The sequence below is a fragment of the Geotrypetes seraphini genome, chromosome 1, assembly GCF_902459505.1.
Source record: "Geotrypetes seraphini chromosome 1, aGeoSer1.1, whole genome shotgun sequence".
In the NCBI taxonomy this organism is placed as follows: Eukaryota; Metazoa; Chordata; class Amphibia; order Gymnophiona; family Dermophiidae; genus Geotrypetes; species Geotrypetes seraphini.
Genome location: NC_047084.1, coordinates 482,647,116 through 482,668,961, shown reverse-complemented (window position 1 = coordinate 482,668,961; position 21,846 = coordinate 482,647,116). Strand labels below are relative to the sequence as shown.

Genomic DNA, 21,846 nt, shown 5'->3' with positions numbered 1-21,846 from the left:
ACAGGCCTCCCCCAGGCCTACCTTTTAGAATACCTGATGGTCTAGAATTTCTAGAGCAGGAGTAACCTCTAATTGATCCTGCTTCTGCTGGCACTAGTTTCAAAATAGGGGCTCTTGGGGGGTATTTCTGAGTTGGTGTATTTAAAGGGAAAGCATTCTTAATTTTTGAAAGACTCTGGCTTCTTTAAGATAATGGACAGAAATGCCAACAGTGTAGGCTGCCTGCCTCAAGGTGTTTTGTTTTGGGTTTTTTTAAACATGTGTCCCGATTTTGCTGGTTAGATAGCGGTAGGACGCCTACCACCCCCTACAATCGGAACACCGTTTACAGAATTTGCCCCTAAGTGTATAGCCCTCGATGAAGGCTACCCCAACTTTGTTGGTTGGGCTGAGAACTTTTCAGCGGCCCCTCGTATCACTTTGTCGGATCAACTTCCTCTTGTATAACCTTTCTTGCAGGTTAAAAAGATGTACCTGAGAAGCTGAAACTCTCCGATGTATTTTCTTGGAGTTCTTTGTTCCAAAATATACAACGATAGGTGGTGTTTACTGTTGTGTTGACTCTCAGCACAGTTATCACGTCGTACAGTTGCTCCGCATTAATCCTGTAGCTGGTGCTGGCCTTGTCACTAAGGTCCTGCCTTTCATTTTGCCACAAGATCTCAGGTTTAGGGTAGCCCTTTGACTGGCATATTAACTCTCTTTCTTCCTGCCCCGAGACTGATGTGTTTATTTTTCTAAATGGGACTGGAACAAAAGAACAAAGAAACCTAACTTTTGTATTTATCAATTGCTACAAAATCCAATTATAATGTGACATTAAGTTGGACCTGCAATCAGTGGCATAGCAACATAGTAACATAGTAGCATAGTAGATGACGGCAGATAAAGACCCGAATGGTCCATCCAGTCTGCCCAACCTGATTCAATTAAAATTTTTTTTTTTTTTCTTCTTAGCTATTTCTGGGCAAGAATCCAAAGCTTTACCCTGTACTGTGCTTGGGTTCCAACTGCCGAAATCTCTGTTAAGACTTACTCCAGCCCATATACACCCTCCCAGCCATTGAAGCCCTCCCCAGCCCATCCTCTACAAAACGGCCATACACAGACACAGACCGTGCAAGTCTGCCCAGTACTGGCCTAGTTCAATATTTAATATTAGTTTCTGATTCTAAATCTTCTGTGTTCATCCCACGCTTCTTTGAACTCAAGGGTGAGAGGCGTCCGGGGAGGTCGCACCCCTTCCCCGCCCCCTCCTGCCGCACAGTCACACCCCTTCCCCCATATCTTTATAACATTCCCGGCGCGAGCAGCAACCCCCAACCTGCTGCTTGCGCTCTTCCTCCGACTTCACTTCCTAGGCATGGGTCCAGGAAGTGAAGTCAGAGGAAGAGCTGACGCTGGCACAAGCAGCAGGTTAGGGTTGCTGCTAGTGCTGGGAACATTAAAGAGGTATGGGGGGAAGGGAAGGGGCACAGTAGTGGGAGGGGGGAAGGAGCGGGGGGGGGCAAGAGAGGAGGATGGGTGCCAGCGCCCCCACCAAGACAGCACTCGGGGTGAACCGCCACCCCCCCTTACTATGCCACTCTGCAATTTTCTCTCTTATTTTGACCCGATAGCATCGTGCAGCTACTAACACAATTGGAATCTAATAATAATAAGCTTTATTCTTGTATACCGCCCAACCATGAGTTCCAGGTGGTTAACAATTAAGAAGGACTGTACAATCAGTGAAGCATACATGTAAACAGGTCAAGAGAATAATCATAAAACAAATTTATCAAACGAATAGGTTTTCAGTAACTTGCTAAAGGCATGATATGATTGCGTTTGAGAAATCATATGACTTAAACAGGAATTCATTTTTCCTAACTGGAAAGCGAAAGTCCTATCTAAGAATCTTCTATAGTGACAAGCTTTTGTAGCTGGGAACATTGTGAGTATTTTTATTCGACTTATATACTTTAAATTGGGAGGATATGTATCCTGGAGCCAGACCAAAAAGAGCTTTAAAGCAAGTGCAGCTAAATTAAACTGCATCAAAAGGTCTTCATTTAGAGCTAACTGTGAATTCCAGCCTGCCAACCTCCTATCACCACAATTTTTAGTATAGTACACTCCGCTTATGTGCATGTCAGATATGGGCATACTCTGTCTATCTGCATTACAGTCTCAATTTTCTATCATTGATTTTGTCTGTGTATTCAGTTTTCTATTCTATGTCAAACGAAGAAAACTATATGAGAACCTACTGGCCACTAGAGCAGCAAAACTGGACAGACAACTCACCAATCTGCTGTCTTCGACCACAGACTACAAAACCTTCAAAAGAAACAAAAACTCTACTCTTCAAAAAATACATAAAACCTATATAAAACACAACCAGGTCCGTCCCAAGCTTCACCTACAATTACTATCTACTCCTTAGCAAATCAAAAATGTTTAAACTACTCCTAATATATTTCCTAATATCATGACAATTCTTAGGTAATCCGCCTTATGTTTTTCTTAATATAATGACAGAACCTAGATAGTGAGCCCACTAGGGACAGAAAAAAGTACCTGCGTATAGAGTACTGTATGTAAACCACTTTGACTGTATCCACAGAAAGGTGGTATATCAAGTCCATGGCCCTTGTAAGCTGTCTGTATATTATGGGATATGATATACCATCTTTCTGGTGGTTGTAATTAAAGTGGTTTACACAGGTACTTATTTTGTACCTGGGGCAGTGTAGGGTTAAGTGACTTGCCCAGAATCACATAGAGCTGCAATAGGAATTGGACCCAGTTTCCCAGGGTCTCAGACCACTGCAGAAACCATAAACCTACTCCTCCACTCCAATGTTCAGCCCATACTGGCCCAATGAGCAGAAACTAGGTCGGAAAATCAAATTTTGTTGCAGCATACAGTATAGTCACTAGACCACCGGGTTGACCTAATGGGTTTTTATATTCTGGTAGAAGGACAGACAGAATGTGGTTATTAAAACTGCCTTATCAAAAGATAGTAGGGTAAAATGTACACTTTACATATATAGGGTTACCAGATGTCCGGATTTCTCCGAACATGTCCTCCTTTTGAGGACATGTCCGGGGATCCAGACAGCTTTTCAAAACCTGGCACTTTGTCTGGCAGGGAGGAAGTCCGCACATATGCGGCCATCATGTGCTGATGTCACCATGTAGCGTCCATGCATGCGCGGACTTCCTCCCTGCCCGACAAGAGCAGGCAGCGGGGGAGGGGGGGCGGGCGGAGCTAGGGCATGCTTGGGTCGAGATAAGGGCAGGGATGGGCATAACTAGGCGGGCCTGGGGATGAAGGCGACTTTAGGGATGGGTACACAACTCATTTTAGTGGCCATCTACTGCTAAAATGTGCAAAGTCTTCCAAATCCTTCCTTAATGACATTATCAGTTTAAGGATCCTCTGATCAATAGCTATAAAATTCACTGAGAGAATGAATCAAGAAGGATGAAATGTGTTAAAATAAAACTCCAATGTATTTGATCATCCCTGAGTGCACAAATATATGCAATAATGGGTCTATGAAAATAATGAGGCTGAAAGTCCTTAAAAGCAAAATAATGTTGCGGACAAGGTACCCTTAGCTGGTGCATAAACCACACTCCAATTCTCCCATAACTTCTTTCTTGGTCCACAAAAGGTTAATAGGTAAAGGTAATTAGGTAAAAAGGTAATTAAAAAGGTAATTAGGTAAAAAGGTAATTAGGTGAAGGTAATTAGGTAAAATTCTCATTTATTGGACTCTCTGATAACGTATAAGTATATACAAAAGAAGGGATAAGAAAACAATAATATAAATAGTTCATAAGAAGAAAATGAGTTACCAAAATAATGAAAAAGACTTGATCTCCAATGTGTAGTCCACTTATCTCTACTTCAGACTCACGCATCATTGCAGACTGGCCTCCCATATGGTGCCTTTATCCTTTCCAGTAGCCTCTCTGCTTTTAGTTTTTTGGGGACAATGGTTAAGAACAACATATCAACCTACTTGTCCGACACCTCTACCTGGATGTCTTGCCACCATCTAAAATTACTTAAACCTCCAAAAAGAAGGACTCGTAAGTACTCAAACTTAGCTCAAAGGCATGTAACTCTGAAGAGAGGGAGGTAACCCTCTCTTGGAAAAAGAGTTGTGTATCCAATCATAGCATAGTGGTTTGTAAAAACGAGTCCAACTAATGAGAGTGGATATAAATTGTAAACTGTATCAGCACTTAATTGGAGTAACTCACAAAATTTTCAACCGTGCAATAGTAATGATTGCATTCAGGATATGCTAAAAATTTTTACTTAGCTTGTATGCACAAAGTACAACTTTCCAGGGTCCCGACGCGGCCCCGTTTCGGCGTCTGCTTCAGGAGACCCCGCCAACCGAAAGTGGATGTTATCAAAAAAAATCACACTGAGTGAAGTGCTTTAGCTGTGCTCTGAAATGCAATACAAAAAAGAATGTAACAAACACTAGAAACAGACACTGAAACTCAAAAGTATACTGTAACTGTGCAAGCTAGAAAGATGTTAACAGCTAGCAAAAGGCAGGAGACACAAAATGGCTGCATACCGATCAAAAATTGAAAAGGTTCTATGCAACAGAGAACGCCGGCACCCGCTCTGACTTTAATACTGAGGGGGAGGAGGACGCTCGTGCGTGAACGTGATGACATCATTCATTCATAAAACAGAAACAATGTAAACTGATATCACAGATGGGAAATGAAAAAACCGAAAAAAATCACAGAAATGCTACCCATTCAATATCGTTGTTGAGACCATTAGGATGAAGTGAATGCAAATTAAAAATCCATTTTTGTTCTCCTCCACAACATGCGAGCAATATCACCACCTCTAGGGCTAATTACACAATCAAGCACTGTGAATGTAAGATCTTCCAGGGAGTGGTTGGCTTGTTGCCAATGCTGGACCAGGGGGGCTTCCTGAACCCCTGTCCGGATACGACTTAAATGCTCCCCAATACGTAGTTTCAAAGTACGGGTAGTGCACCCTACATAAACAAGGTGGCATGGGCATGAGATGGCATATACTACATGATGGGAGTTGCAGTTCGTATTGTACTGTGTGTACTTCAAATAAGGTGTAAGTAACATCTGTTGAATGGGCACACTATATTGACATACCTTACAGCAGCCACATGGAGAGTGTTGCCCCTGTGGAATATGTTGAGGACGACAGCTTACAAACTGAGAATGGGTAAGTTTTTGCTTGAGATTCAAGGGTTTAGAAAAAGCAAACCTGGGGACATCAGAGAAAGCTTCATGATATTGCATGATGGGCCAATGCTGTTTGATGATTTTTTTGATTTGGAAATTGTGTGATACCATATTCTATCCATGCTTTCCAAATCAAAAAAATCATCAAACAGCATTGGCCCATCATGCAATATCATGAAGCTTTCTCTGATGTCCCCAGGTTTGCTTTTTCTAAACCCTTGAATCTCAAGCAAAAACTTACCCATTCTCAGTTTGTAAGCTGTCGTCCTCAACATATTCCACAGGGGCAACACTCTCCATGTGGCTGCTGTAAGGTATGTCAATATAGTGTGCCCATTCAACAGATGTTACTTACACCTTATTTGAAGTACACACAGTACAATACGAACTGCAACTCCCATCATGTAGTATATGCCATCTCATGCCCATGCCACCTTGTTTATGTAGGGTGCACTACCCGTACTTTGAAACTACGTATTGGGGAGCATTTAAGTCGTATCCGGACAGGGGTTCAGGAAGCCCCCCTGGTCCAGCATTGGCAACAAGCCAACCACTCCCTGGAAGATCTTACATTCACAGTGCTTGATTGTGTAATTAGCCCTAGAGGTGGTGATATTGCTCGCATGTTGTGGAGGAGAACAAAAATGGATTTTTAATTTGCATTCACTTCATCCTAATGGTCTCAACAACGATATTGAATGGGTAGCATTTCTGTGATTTTTTTCGGTTTTTTCATTTCCCATCTGTGATATCAGTTTACATTGTTTCTGTTTTATGAATGAATGATGTCATCACGTTCACGCACGAGCGTCCTCCTCCCCCTCAGTATTAAAGTCAGAGCGGGTGCCGGCGTTCTCTGTTGCATAGAACCTTTTCAATTTTTGATCGGTATGCAGCCATTTTGTGTCTCCTGCCTTTTGCTAGCTGTTAACATCTTTCTAGCTTGCACAGTTACAGTATACTTTTGAGTTTCAGTGTCTGTTTCTAGTGTTTGTTACATTCTTTTTTGTATTGCATTTCAGAGCACAGCTAAAGCACTTCACTCAGTGTGATTTTTTTGATAACATCCACTTTCGGTTGGCGGGGTCTCCTGAAGCAGACGCCGAAACGGGGCCGCGTCGGGACCCTGGAAAGTTGTACTTTGTGCATACAAGCTAAGTAAAAATTTTTAGCATATCCTGAATGCAATCATTACTATTGCACGGTTGAAAATTTTGTGAGTTACTCCAATTAAGTGCTGATACAGTTTACAATTTATATCCACTCTCATTAGTTGGACTCGTTTTTACAAACCACTATGCTATGATTGGATACACAACTCTTTTTCCAAGAGAGGGTTACCTCCCTCTCTTCAGAGTTACATGCCTCTGAGCTAAGTTTGAGTACTTACGAGTCCTTCTTTTTGGAGGTTTAATTAACTTGAGTCAGTCTCTTCAATTGCAATCCAGCTATTTTTCTGACTCTTATTGTTACATAGTCCCTGGTTATTGGAACCATCTAAAATTAAACATGGCCAAGACTGAGCTTCTTATCCTTCCACCTAAACCCATCTCTCCTCTTTCCCCCACAATTCAAATTTGTGATTAATGAACTTTCCCGCCAAAATTCAGATTCAAGACCAATGGACTTTCTTGCCTCGATCGCCTCAATCTCCAGCCAATCAGGTTGGAGGACCCACTATATATAAAGATAAACTGCAGACCTCACAGCACACCCTGAAGAAAGCCACAGCATAATATGGCGAGACCCGGACAATTGCAACAATCAATCATTCTTGCTCGCCTGGATTTTGACCAAAAAAAAAAAAGAATCACATTTTTACAAAATATGTATTTCATTAATCCCATCCCAATCGCCTACCTTTCACTTGCAGAGTGGTTTGCTTGTGGTCCGCTCCTCCGTAGATAATAAGACAGCGATAGGTTCCTGCGTCTGTGAGCTTCACGTTGCTGATCTGGAGCACAGCTTGTCCCTTGTACAGTTTGTCCGTCAGCAGTGTTGCTCTTCCTCTGTAGCTGACATCTTGCAGGGTGAGGTTCTCCTTCCCACCGTCCAGTGTGTATATTTCTTTCACAATCATTTGTGAGGAAGACATTTGATGCCAATAGACCTTTAAGTCTTTCATCCTTAAGCTGTCAGCCTCTGGAAACGTGCAGGTCATGTTCACCGTGCTGCCATACTCCGCAACATAAACAAGTTTGGCAATCTCTACTGTGAATAATGCTGAAAAATAAATCCAACGTCTAAATTAATGAAATCCTCACATTCAACAAGATCAGTTATAGCTTATTAATGTCATTTTCTCAACATAGCTTCAACTGAGGACTTTTATCAATGGAGACCACTCCCTATCAACATTCGATGTACGACCACAGAGCATGGTCTTGGGCAGAAGAAAGGAAGTCATCAAGAGGAAGAATCCTAATACAGAAGAAAGCATACTTGACTTTGTGAGAGGAATCTACAGCCCTAATGAAGATGTCAACTATTTGCCAAATAAATCATTCAGAGATTTACAGGTTGTTGGCCTGATTGTGATTGCTTGGCGGGAAACACCCATCCACCTACCCTCTTGTCCTCTCTTCCCCGGGACCAGCATCTCCTTTCTTTCTCTCTTGTCCTCCCCTCTACCATTCAGAGTCTACCCTCCTTCTCTTCCCCCTTCCATCCAGCTTCTGCTCTCCTTCTCCGCTTCCATCCAGTCTCTGTTCCCCCCCCAATCCAGCATCTGCCTCCTCTCTGTTCCCTCCTACCACCCTGACATTGCTGCTTTTGCTTCTCTAGATAAGCGGCAGCAGAGGCAAATGAAGCTACACTCACTGCGAGGCCACACTTTCCATTGGTGTTGCCTCAGAACAGGAAGTGACATCCAAGGGGCAGGTCTAGCAACCATGTTTATGGAGATTCTGGCCCAGCGGTGAGTGTAGCTTCTTTTGCTGCCACTGCTGCTCATCTAGAGAGGCAACAGCAGCAGTATTTTGACTGAAATTTAAAAATATATGTTTAATGTTTTCCTTTGATTCTATTGATTATAAGTTTACAAAAGGCCTTAGATAACATATAATACTGCAAAACATGACAGGGTGGGGTCAAAACTTGCAGAGATGGTGTGAAGATGGGGGACAGACTTTGTCCCCGTATCATTCTCTAAATCGTTACAGCGTGCACTGCAAATGGTAAATTTGGATTTCAGCAAAGCTCCGATACCGTAGCACAGGAAGTTCATAAATAAATTGAGCAGTGGAAAAAAAAAAAAAAAAAGATGATTAGTGAAGTGTCTCAGGAGCTGGTTTTGGGTTTCTGCTGCCCTTCCAGTAGCACCACAGACAACATAGGGCCCTGCATGAAACATATAACGCTATAAAAATGAAACTTTCTACACAAAATCCCACTCAATTTAACTGAATAACACTGTACATCCTCTTCGACATCTAGCATAGATGCATCAGATAAGTAAGCACCACACTCACTCAACCACAGACATTTCTTCATAGGTCATATGCAAATGACAGTAGTGCAGAGAATAGGTGCAGCTTACTCTGGATGTGATAAGATACTGAAAAATGTAAACAGAGTGAGAAATGCAAAAGACAAGACAGGACATTCAGTGAGACCCAAAAGAAGTGGTTTTATAATGTTTTTCTATGTGGAAAACCTGTCTTAGCCATGGAAAACAGCTTTTATAAAACTGTGCACTTGTATAAATTTGTGATTCTGAGCCCACTGGAACAGGTAGGTAAAATGCTTGAGTACATGTATGTAAACCGCAGTGAATGTGTACAAAAAGGCAGTATACAAGTACCTACATAGAAATAGACGGCAGATAAGGGCCAAGGCCCATCCAGTCTGCCCACCCTAATGACCCTCCCCTACCTTTACCTTGTGAATAGATCCCACGTGTCGATCCCATTTGGCCTTAAAATCAGGCACGCAGCTGGCCTCAATCACCTGAAGTGGAAGACTATTCCAGCGATCAACTACCCTTTCAGTAAAAAAGAACTTCCTGGTGTCACCTCGCAGTTTCCCGCCTCTGATTTTCCACGGATGCCCTCTTGTTGCCGTGGGACCCTTGAAAAAGAAGATATCTTCCTCTGTCTTGACGCGGCCCATGAGATATTTGAACGTCTCGATCATGTCTCCCCTCTCTCTGCGCTCCTCGAGTGAGTATAGCTGTAATTTTTCTACCGTTCCTCGTACGGGAGATCCTTGAGTCCCGAGACCATCCGAGTGGCCATTCTCTGGACCGACTCCATCCTCAGCACGTCCTTGCGATAATGCGGCCTCCAAAATTGCACACAGTATTCCAGGTAGGGCCTCACCATGGATCTATACAATGGCATAATGACCTCTGGCTTACGGCTGACAAAACCCCTGCGTATGCAACCCATGATTTGTCTTGCCTTAGATGAAGCTTTCTCCGCTTGATTGGCAGCCTTCATGTCCTCACTGACGATCACCCCTAAGTCTCGCTCTGCTACCATTCTTGTTAGGATCTCACCATTAAGGGTGTAAGTCCTGCATGGATTTTGGCTACCCAAGTGCATAACTTTGCATTTTTTGGCATTGAAACTGAGTTGCCAGGTCCTAGACCAGCGCTCCAGTAGGAGTAGATCGTGCATCATGTTGTCGGGCATTGAGTTTTTGTCCATTGTGCTTTTGCCCACTACATTGCTTAGCTTGGCGTCATCGGCGAATAATGTTATTTTACCTCGGAGCCCTTCTGTCAAGTCACTTATGAAGATATTGAACAGGATCGGGCCCAAGACCGAGCCCTGGGGCACTCCACTGATCACCTCCGTCATTTCAGAGGGGGTGCCGTTTACCATTACCCTTTGAAGCCTACCTCCAAGCCAGTTCCCAACCCATTTTGTCAATGTCTCGCCCAATCCTATAGAACTCATTTTACTTAGCAACCTGCGGTGTGGTACACTATCGAATGCTTTGCTAAAGTCCAGGTATACGATGTCCAGGGACTCCCCAACATCTAGCTTCCTCGTCACCCAGTCAAAGAAGCTGATCAGGTTGGATTGGCAGGATCTCCCCTTAGTAAATCCATGTTGATGGGGATCCCGCAGGTTCTCCTCATCAAGGATTGTGTCTAATTGGTGTTTGATTAAGGTTTCCATTAGTTTGCTCAATACTGATGTGAGACTCACCGGTCTATAGTTTGCTGCCTCAATTTTTGAGCCTTTCTTGTGAAGTGGAATGACGTTAGCCGTCCTCCAGTCCAATGGGATGCTGCCTGTACTAAGGAAGAGGTTGAAGAGCACGGACAGCGGTTCCGCCAAGACATCACTCAACTCCCTGAGCACCCTGGGGTGTAGGTTGTCAGGCCCCATAGCCTTGTTAACCTTGAGCCTTGACAGTTCATCGTAGACACTGCTGGGTGTAAACTTGAAATTACTAAATGGGTCAGCTGAGTTAACCCTTGTCTGTAGCTGAGGGCCTTGCCCCAGCGCTTCTCGGGTGAAGACTGAGCAGAAATATTAATTTAATAGTTGTGCCTTTTCTGAGTCTTTTTCCACATATTCTCCGTCTCTCATCCTCTTATAAGAACGTATGCCACGAAAAATACACATACTCTTATGCACCCTGTCCAGTGGGCTTAGTTTCCACAGAACAGGAGTAGACTTGCAGTGTACACAACTCCATCTCCATGCATATGGATGTGCATGGATCTGCATATTATCGAGGTTGATTCTGGATGCTTACTCTACTGTATATAGGCAAAGAGGTGCCAGTGTTGCCTTTATAATCAGAGTTAAACTGAGAGCCCTGTGAGAAGCTAAATAGCTTGAAACATGATCGTGTCAGCAGTGTATAGCATAGTTGATCTAATCAGGCATTTAAGATCAAGAGATAAAGTGAAATTTTGAATTATCTATTTTTTAAGCTTTATAGTTGAATTTGCAAAAAAAACAAACAAACAACTAACTAAAAATAAGGGGACCTACGATTATACTGATTAAACCCTTGGACAGTTAAAGGTTTTTCTACCTGTGTGTGATGGCCTACCTTTTCAAAACTTTTTTCTAGTAAAAAGATTTTTTTTTTGTAGTTGCAATTTGGCTATTGGATGTTTTTTGTTTTTCCCTCCCCCCTCTTTTACAAAACCATGATAGGCTTTTTTATCACTCTCCATGGCGGTATTAGCTCCGACGCTCATCCTTTGGGTGTCAGAGCTAATGTCGCCATGGCCAGCGATAAAAAAAAAAAACCTAACACGGCTTTGTAAAAAAGGGGGGTGTTGAATTTTGCTACACCTATTTTTGGACTATTTTGATTTGCCTTTACAATATAAAATAAATACACTTTTCACATATTTATAGGTGCCCTATTATAATATTATCCACAAAATCTAGTCCACTCATCTCGGTTCCTTGATTATATATACTAGAGAAGCATATAGAGTGTGCATTTGGATTGTTCGCTTGCCTTCAACATCGGTCTTTAAATTAGGATTAGATTAGATCAGGGGTGTCCAATGTCGGTCCTCGAGGGCCGCAGTCCAGTCGGGTTTTCAGGATTTCCCCAATGACTATGCATTGAAAGCAGTGCATGCAAATAGATCTCATGCATAGTCATTGGGGAAATCCTGAAAACCCGACTGGACTGCGGCCCTCGAGGACCGACATTGGACACCCCTGGATTAGATTAAAAATTTCATGCACGCTAAAATGATTTAGGGGGATTCATGAAAGAGCGCTAAGCACATTAGCATGAGTTGAGTCTCTTTCATTTGAAAGGAAACTCTGCAATGAGAGGGCGTAGGATGAAGTTAAGAGGTGAGAGGCTCTGGAGTAGTCTGAGGAAATACTTTTTTACAGAAAGGGTGGTAGACGTGTGGAACAGTCTCCCAGAAGTGGTGGTGGTGGTGGTGCAGCAGAGACTGGGTCTGATTTCAAGAAAGCCTGGGATAGTCACATGGGATCTCTTAGAGAGAGGAAGAGATAATGGTTACTGTGGAGGGTCCATTTGGCCTTTATCTGCCATCATGTTTCTATGGGCTCCTTTTACTAAGCTGCGCTAGTGGTTTTAGCGTGCGCTGCATTGTTGCGCAAGCTAGACGCTAGCGCCACCATTGAACTGGCGTTAGTTTTTACGTGTTGCGCGGGGAGGCGGCGCGCACTAAAAACGCTAGCACACCCATAGAATATATTGGGCATCTTTAACGGTTAGCACACATTAACGTATTTAACACCCTTTCATGAATCCCTCCCTCAAGGGCTCATTTTTAAAAAAAAATAAAAATGTACAAAGAGTGCAATAAAGAGGTAGATGGATGTTTTCTCGCCAAACCCTTCTAATTCGCTATTTTTGAAATCTGTTTTCTAGAAGGATTTCTATGCTGTTCATCTGCAGTTTGTCTCAAGGGGGCATGTTGGAGGCACGGTGTAGGCAGGACTAGGGTGGACTTATTACCTGGACATTGTTCTACCAAAACTGAACATTTTAGAATACGTCCAGGGCACAATTTGGACGTTTTGTGGCTACACCTGTTTATATATGTGGAAAAGGTGTCCAAATTGACCAGATGAGCACTGGAGGGATGAAGGTATGATTCCCCCCCCCTCCAAATATGCGAATGAAACAGTACATACCTCCCTGTATGACAGCTCCAGATGTTATGGGAAGTTCTATTAGAGTAGCAAGCAGGTGGTCAATACAATGGACTACCAAGAAGGGGGCCCAGGCAAGGGTTACCAGATTTTCAGGAACAAAAAGCCGGACCTGTGACCCCTCCCCCAGGCCCGCCCCATTCTGCCTGAGTCATGCCCCATTCCTCCCCAGCCCCTCCCCCCCCGCCCCACCCCCTCAACTTGGTCATTTGTTGGGAAGGCATCTATGATGATATTGCACTTATGCACGTGACATCACCGTGTTGCATCCAAGCATGCACAGATGACGTCCCAACATCGCTGCTCGCTGGAAGCTTTTCAAAACCCGGGCAAAGTGCCCATTTTCAAAACCTGGGCAAAGTGCCCATTTTACCACGTTGTTTTCCACATCACTCTCTACATGTGATATATTGGACATCTCGGGCCATAGAGGAAGGAGTGCTTCTCCGAAACACGGACCATGTAGGGTCCGCATTCCATGTATATGAGAGTTATTTTCAAAAGATTACAAAATTTATATGGTTTTTAATAAAGATTCCTGTCCTTTTACATTTCCATCTGCAGTTTCTTTTTTGCTTTTGGTGTTCGTTTTTCACTGCAGATTTGTTGGATTTTGCTTTGCTTTGCTTTTGGAGTGTGTTAGCCCACCAAAATCCACCCAAAACCTACTGTATCTACATAAAGGTATAAGGCCTATTATTGTGGTGTACAGTTGGGTCCAGTAGGTTTTGGGTGGGTTTTGGAGGGTTCAATACACAATATAAAGGGGTTATGGTTAGCTGGGACCTTTTCCTGGGATCTTTAATGTGAACTTCACTGAAGTGACCCTTATGATGCCCCACTGCTCTGCTGGGATGTCAGTGTGGCCAGTCTACTACAAAGACTGGCACTTCCTACATCCCAATGACTTACATTGTGCATTTTTCATTTGGATGTGTGTGTGGTTTTTTCTAAATGGTTCAAAAAGACAGACATAGCCATTTTCAAAAAAAATAAGATAGTTATTTGGCAATTTTAAAAATGGACATGTTTGGTACTGGATTTCTGTGCGTTTTCCAGAAAACATCCAAATTTGGATTTAGATATCATGTTGAAAATGGCCTTCCACGTGTGTTTTAACCTTTAAATGAACATGCTTCTCAAAAAATGTTTACTAATACATTAGCACAACAATTTCCCCAAAAGAAAAAAATCAGGTACTTAAAAGACACAATAATATAAGCAGGGTATGCCCTAGAGCAGGGGTATCAAAGTCCCTCCTAGAGGGCCGAAATCCAGTCGGGTTTTCAGGATTTCCCCAATGAATATGCATGAGATCTATTTGCATGCACTGCTTTCATTGTATGCTAATCGATCTCATGCATATTCATTGGGGAAATCCTGAAAACCCGACTGGATTGCAGCCCACGAGGACCGACTTTGACACCCCTGCCCTAGAGCATCACAGGCAATATGGTTCCCTAGCCTCCACACTTAAAAGCAGAATGAGTATAAATTTATAGATTAAGGAGCACCCTCAGCAAGAGTTTGAAAGCTCTTAAGAGCAGCTCAACAGAGCCGCTCTGATGCTTAAAAAATCAGAGCTAGCAAACACAGAGCAGACAATGCTACTCCTGCCAGCCGCACACCATCATTTAGGGCAGGGGTAGGGAACTCCGGTCCTTGAGAGCCGTATTCCAGTCGGGTTTTCAGGATTTCCCCAATAAATATGCATTGAAAGCAGTGCATGCAAATAGATCTCATGCATATTCATTGGGGAAATCATGAAAACCCGACTGGAATACGGCTCTCGAGGACCGGAGTTCCCTACCCTTGATTTAGGGGCTCCTGTGTGCTTAATAAGTACAATTTCAGTGCAAACATGTGCCCAATAAATAATTAAATATGTGAGACACCAATAAGATGGCAGAGAATCAATTGTCCTGTAATGCCCCGAATGCCTGAGCCCGCTGACCCAAGAACAGAATATGTAAATCACAATCACTTGTCCCTCCAGGTACTTAGCTGAATATGCAATCGCATAGTACCGAAGGTAGCCCAAGTCCTTTTGAGTTCAAGGCACAAGTTAAAGTACAGTCCTATTTCACCACGGCTCAACCCAGGGCCGAGCAGGAAAAACGCAGCTGTGGATCAGAGTAAATCCAGGCAGGCAAGGCAAAAGGCTTATATTATTGTGTCTTAATAACACATTAACACATGTTTAAAAATATCCAAAAATTGGAAAAGAAGTTTGAAAATGGTCCAAAAATAAACCATCCTTGGCTAGTAGATGCAGATGAAGTTTCAAATTTCAAGTTTATTCATTCCTTGTTATACTGCCCATCAAGTGCCTTCTGAGCTGTGAACAATCACTACTAGGTACTTGCCTTGTATCGAACACCAGTAGGAGAGAAATGCGAGGATAAGAACAGTCTTCTCCATTTTCCCATTGGAACCTAAAACAATGTAAATATATGATTTCCTGGATGTATTCCGATATTATCTCCACACATCACTTTTTTTTTTTTTTTTGTAATCTTTATTCATTTTTAAAACTCACAATACGTGTAACATATAATACAGTCATTTTATACTTTAACATCACTTAATATATCATCAAATTCTAACTCGCATCAAATATCCCCCCTCCCTTATACCTAACAATTATTCCTAAGCAAAGAAATCATAAAATATTCCCACCCCACCCTGGACATATATGAACAAAAGGGACAAAATTAATTCTATGCAGTAATTTCAATCTTTACAGTATCTTGTTAATGGCTCCTAAATAACCTGAAATTTCTTAAAATTTCTCTGCTGCATGGCAATTACCTTTTCCATTTTAAATATGCGACACAAAGAGTTCCACCAAAAACTATAATTCAGCCTATCCCAATTTTTCCAATTATTCATAATCTGTAGTATGGCAACCCCTGTCATAATGAGTAGAAGCTTATTATTATTAGAGGATATTTGGCTTTTAGCCCTCATTGACATGCCAAACAATACGGTGTCATAGGACATCACATTTTTTTGACAATCTAGAGCCCGATAATCATCTGGCGGCGTTGCCACCGGTGGCGTTAAGCATTGAATATCCAGTTTTATTTTTGGCCACAGTAACTTATCTGGTTATGCCAATTTTCAGCGCTAACTGCTTAAGTGCTTAGCAGATAAAGATAGGTCTGATATTTATGCGGCCTATTTTAGCTACTAAACATAGCTGGCTTGGTGCTGGCTATGCTGCATGATATAGCTGGTTAGTGACTAGTCACTAACTGAATATTCAGGGGACAATAGCCGCTTATTTCTTGCTGAATATCCGTGGTTAGGTGCCCATTGTGCTATTTAACAGGCTAGGAGTTATTCCTGGCTGGTTAAATAGTTTTGAATATCAGGGGGCTAGTGTCTAAGGTTACCATATTTCGGGCCGCAAAACAACAGACACATGGCCCCACCCAGTTCCACTTCCAGCCCCGCCCCCCCACAAGCCTCCTCTCTTCTTCCCCACTGAACTCCAGCTTTCATCTGGAAGGCCTGGAGCATGAGCAGATGTCTGTGATGTCATCTGCGCATGCTCAAGTCCATCTAACCAGGGGTGTCAAAGTCCCTCCTCGAGGGCCGGAATCCAGTCGGGTTTTCTGGATTTCCCCAATGAATATGCATTGAAAGCAGTGCATGCAAATAGATCTCATGCAGATTCATTGGGGAAATCCTGAAAACCCGACTGGATTCTGGCCCTCGAGGACCGACTTTGACACCTGTGATCTAAACAGTCCTCTAAAAAGAGGACATGTCTGGATTTTCCCGGATGTCTGGTAACCATATTCAGACTGTGGGAGACAGTGTGATCCTAGAAATTAAATGCTGGGCTGTACCTGGCAACCAGCATTAAATTTCCTTTTTTTGGGGCTACTAAAGACATAGCCGGTTAAGCCAGCTAAGTTGTAGTGGCCAAAGACAGACCTGCTATTTATGTGGTTCTATCTGGTCACTCAACATAGTCTATCAACCAATTAATACTGGCGCTAACTGGCTGTGTTGCACGATATAGCCGGTGACTGGGCTAGCTGTTGAGTGTTAACCCTTTCAGGACCATAAGGATCGTAGGCCAATTTTTGTGGTTTTGACGACATTTTTATGGTAAAAAGGGCTTGCAGATGCCAAAAAAATCGATTTTTTTTTGTGAAATATCATTATTTTTATTTTAAAAAATCACACTTCTGGCTTATGGACAGTGTGGCAAGTGAATCTTCTCGTCAATCTAGCAACGACGCTAATGAATGAATGTCGGAACCAGTTTGTTTACATAAAGGCAGTATCATATGGAATCCGTACATATCAAATTTAGAACTGTAGACTATCCCAATCAAAATTTATAGGATTTTAAAGTTATGGGACAAATATGTCCCTTGGTCCTGAAAGGGTTAATATTCAGTGGCCATCTTGCACTGAATATTAGCACTTAACTGGCTGAATGCTATTTAACTGGCCTAGAGCTGTTCCTGGCAAATAAAATAGGGTTGAATATCAGGTGACAAGTGTACAACTTAAAAAAAAATCTGTAGCTTTTTAAATTGTTAGTTATCTGAATTTATCTAACACTGGTTGGGGGGGGAGAGATTTGCCTCTCGCAGCAAGGTGTTTATTCTCTTACCTCACTTTCCCATGGTGGCAACTGTTTCATCTGCATATAAGGCATCATGTAATATAGTGTTTCTCAACTCAGTCCTGGAGTACCCCTTTGCCAGTCAAGTTTTCAGAATATCCACAATGAATACCCAAGAAAGAAATTTGCATATAATGAAGGCAGTGTATGCAAATCAAGTTTATGCATATTCATTATGGATATCCTGAAAACCTGATTGGCAAGGGGGTACTCCAGGACCGAGTTGAGAAACACCAGCCCGAGACCCTCAGCACCTCTGCATTGCTTAAGGCTGGCCAGGTTCCATCCTCTCCAAACAGGAAGTTCAGAGGAAACAGAAGCTGACGAGCCTTGAGCATGTGCAGGAGATCTCTTTGCAGATTAGAGAGTTGTCACCCTTGGGGAGCAAGGTAAGGGAATAAATTGCTTGTGGTACCAGCAGAGCAGAAGGAAAGGAGAGAGATACTGAAGACTGGGAGGAGGGGAGAAAATGAGAGAGAGATGCTGGATATCATAGAGGGGAGAAAGGGAGGTAGAGAAGGAGAGAAAAGCTGGAGATGATAGGGGAATTGAGATGAAGGGAAGGGCAAAAATGCTGAAGACTATGGGAGTGTGTGGTGCAGTGGTTAGAGCTACAGCCCCAGCACCCTGGGTTCAAATCCCGCACTGCTCCTTGTGACCCTGGGCAAGTCAGTTAATCCCCCAGTGCCCCAGGTACATTAGATAGAGTGTGAGACCGCCGGGACAGATAGGAAAAAATGCTTGAGTACCTCAGTAATTTGTAATCCACATAGAATTGTAGGATATGTGGAATATATATTTATATATACCACATATTCTACAATTCTATGTGGATTACAAATTATTTATATATGTGGAATATATATATTTATATATATTCCACATATCCTACAATTCTATGTGGATTACAAATTATTCAGGTACTCCAGCATTTTTTCCAATCTGTCCCGGCGGGCTCACACTCTATCTAATGTACCTGGGGCACTGGGAGATTAACTGACTTGCCCAGGGTCACAAGGAGCAGTGGGGATTTGAACCCAGGGTGCTGTAGCTCTAACCACTGCACCACACATTCCTGTATATAGGAAGGAGAGAAATACTGGAGATAATGGGGCTTGAGAGGGAGGGAGGCAGAGAACTGCTGGACACTAAGGGGGGGAGGAAGGAGAAAACTTCTGGACACCATAGTTGGGGGCTGAGAGGGAGGGAGGGAGGGATGAACAGAAATTCTGCTTTCCATTGGGGGGGGGGGGGTCTATGAGATGCTAGAGAAGGGTTGGAGTAGAGCTAGGAGCAGGGTTGGGGCAGAGCTTGGGCACCCCCGAGCTTCACTGCCTCTGAAAGTTAGATTATTTTATATTAATGCTACATGGTAACCAGTAATTTGCAAGTCAACAACAGCACATGCAGCCACTCCTAGCTCAGAGGTCTATACTGTGTGCTGGTAGTGATAAATTACTATTTACACACAGGTATAATCTTGTCTTCTGTGTTACCAGATCAAAATTCTTCTGAGAAGAAATAAATCTAAGCAAACAGAAAGAATAGTCTCTGGGTACTGCTGACTGCAAATGATATGAACAGTACAGATGTAGGAGTTCAACAAAGAATGGAAATTTCTCTGTAGGCGTACGCAGTGTGAAAAATTAGTCATACCTGAACTTTTAAGGTGCAAAGAAATACATGTTTATTACATGGGACTGTGCTTTCCATAACTCTCTGGCTATATAAAAAGAGCCTTACCTGTATTTTGCTTGGGTCCTGTCCCCCTCCCCCGCACTCTACCACTTACTTAGAATATTCTGATGAGAATCACTTATCAAACTGAGAACATTCAGGAGATACCACTAAAGAGCGGATGGAAGAGGGAGACTTGAGATCCCGCAATAATTTCATGCCTACTCCTCTAGTGCCCATGCTGAGATCTGAAAGCCGTATGTTGTTAGATAAGGGAATACAGTGGTGCCTCGCATAACGAACGCCTCGCACAACGAACGCTGCACACAACGAACTTCATGTCTTGATTCACACAACGAACTTCGTTTCACACAACGAACTTCACACAACGAACTTCGTTTCACACAACGAACTTCGTTTCACACAACGAACTTCGTTTCACACAACGAAGTCGCCCGAGCTGCCAATGTATTGCATCCTTCCGCGCAGGCACTGCAGGCAGTCGTTAGTCACTGCGCTTAACTGCCCTCTCTCACTGTATACAGTCGTCCTTTTAAGATAAACTCAATATTTTTTATATATCATGGCTTCTAAAAAAAGCAGGAAGGTGATTTCTGTTGAAATGAAACGGGAAATAATTAGAAGGAGTGAATGTGGGGTAAAACAGTGTGACCTCGTCAAAGAGTTTGGCCTCAGCAAGACCACCATTTTCACCATTTTGACAAATTTATCTTTTTTTATGTCATCTTAGCATATTTTATGCTGCAGAACGAATTATTTTTTTTAACATGTATTGTTATGGGAAAACGCGTTTCACATAACGAACTTTTCGCATAACAAACTTGCTCCTGGAACGAATTAAGTTCGTTGTGTGAGGCACCACTGTATGTGAAAAGATACAAAGTCCTCCTATTCCGTGACAGGTTCAGTTACTTCAGCGGTCTCAAACTCAAACCCTTTGCAGGGCCACATTTTGGATTTGTAAGTACGTGGAGGGCCGCAGAAAAAATAGTTAATGTCTTATTAAAGAAATGACAACTTTGCATGAAGTAAAACTCGTTATAGTTTATAAATCTTTCCTTAATTGCTTCTGATAATTTCAGCTATACACAGCTGAAAGCAGTGCAACATGCAGAAAATGAAGTTTAGATAGTTTTTCACTTTCTACATGTTGCACTGCTTTCAGCTGTGCAACATGTAGAAATTATCAGACGCAATGAAATTGCGCTGTGAAATTATCAGACGCAATTAAGGAACGATTTATAAACTATAACGAGTTTTACCTCATGCAAAATTGAGATTTAGATTCTAATCTAAAGTATCAACTGCAAGAGGCAAGATTTTGGTGTAGTCCTCTAGGCTTTTTTGTAGAGGGGAGAATCAATATCTCTGGAAAACCGATGCCTTAAGTGTCTAGTGGTCGCGTCCGCAACTGCCTTCATCTCTCACCTCCTCCAGCACCGGACGCAACCGCCATCTTATATCAAGCAGTCACTGCCAGGAGAGGTGCCGAATTTTGCGAGAGTTCACAAAATTACGTACACACGCACAAGCTGCACTGCCTCCAATGGTTGCCTTACGTTCTGGAACGTTGCTCACCTCATGCAAGTGCTTTCCTGCGTCTATACATGATTGTCCTCTCCACTCCACCTCACAATCACGTACAGATGCAGGAAAGCGCTTGCGTGAGGTTACAACAATGAGGCGGGCAACGTTCCAGAACAATGGTAACATACCGAGGGTCTCAAAATAGTACCTGGCGGGCCGCGAGTTTGTGAACACGTAGTTATGTGGAATGCTATGCCTGGGAATTTACGTTTATGTGACAATGTTTTGAGATTTAGGAAATTGTTAAAAACCTATTTTTTCATCTAGGCATTCTTTTGAACAGAAGATCTATAAACTTGGAGAGTTTTCTGTACTACCGGTATTATTACAGCTTATGGGTGATATAAATGATGTTTTATTAGTTTTAATGTTGCTTGTTTAAAGAGATTATGAATGTTTTATTTTTACGCCACCTAGGTTTTAAGCGGATAATAAATACAGTATTCTAAATAAATAAATGGCTCTGCTCTTTTGTATACTTACTTTACAAATATGCGCTTTGAAAGATTCATGAATATTTACAGAATACGCATATCACTGAAATTCCTTGTCAAATTTTCACTTTTTTTTTCCTGTTTAACAAATTTTGGCCATTTTTTTTTCTTGATTCCTGTTTCTGATGTGAGGTTCCCAGTACCCAGGTGGAAACGTTATTCAAATGGTTTTGCAGGCGTTGTATTTTTCAGTGACAAGACTAAGAAAAAAAGCTCCCACTGCAGCAAAACCATATTAATAAAGATACTCACAACCGGTGCTTGCAGTGTTTGGGACCTGGCCATTAACCCTTTCAATGTAATTTATTTCTTTTATTTGTTTGCTTCTTAGTGCCTCTATCAAACAGAAAACCTGAAATGATGTAGAATAAAAATACAATAATACACATTACATAATAATCTCTAGAACCCCCAACCACCCATTCCCCAATGCCAACACCTCAAGCTCCATTATACATTCTCAAAACTCACACAACTAAACTTGTCTCAAAACCCACAAATTAGAGCTTAAAACCAGGACTGCAAGGCACTTGCCAGTTAG

At 42.4% G+C, this 21,846-nt stretch overlaps 1 protein-coding gene across 3 annotated transcripts in view; it reads right to left on the bottom strand.

Moving 5' to 3' along the window:
• Positions 1-21,846, bottom strand: part of LOC117350936 (programmed cell death 1 ligand 1-like) — a 58,123-nt gene that overhangs the window by 19,434 nt on the left and 16,843 nt on the right. For all 3 annotated transcript variants that reach the window (XM_033925694.1, XM_033925696.1, XM_033925697.1), the window contains exons 2-4: positions 15,245-15,313; positions 7,120-7,482; positions 475-747 (exon numbers count right to left, since the gene is read on the bottom strand). In XM_033925694.1, the coding sequence (XP_033781585.1) occupies positions 475-747; positions 7,120-7,482; positions 15,245-15,313 (705 nt within the window). The remainder of the gene's footprint in view (positions 1-474; positions 748-7,119; positions 7,483-15,244; positions 15,314-21,846) is intronic.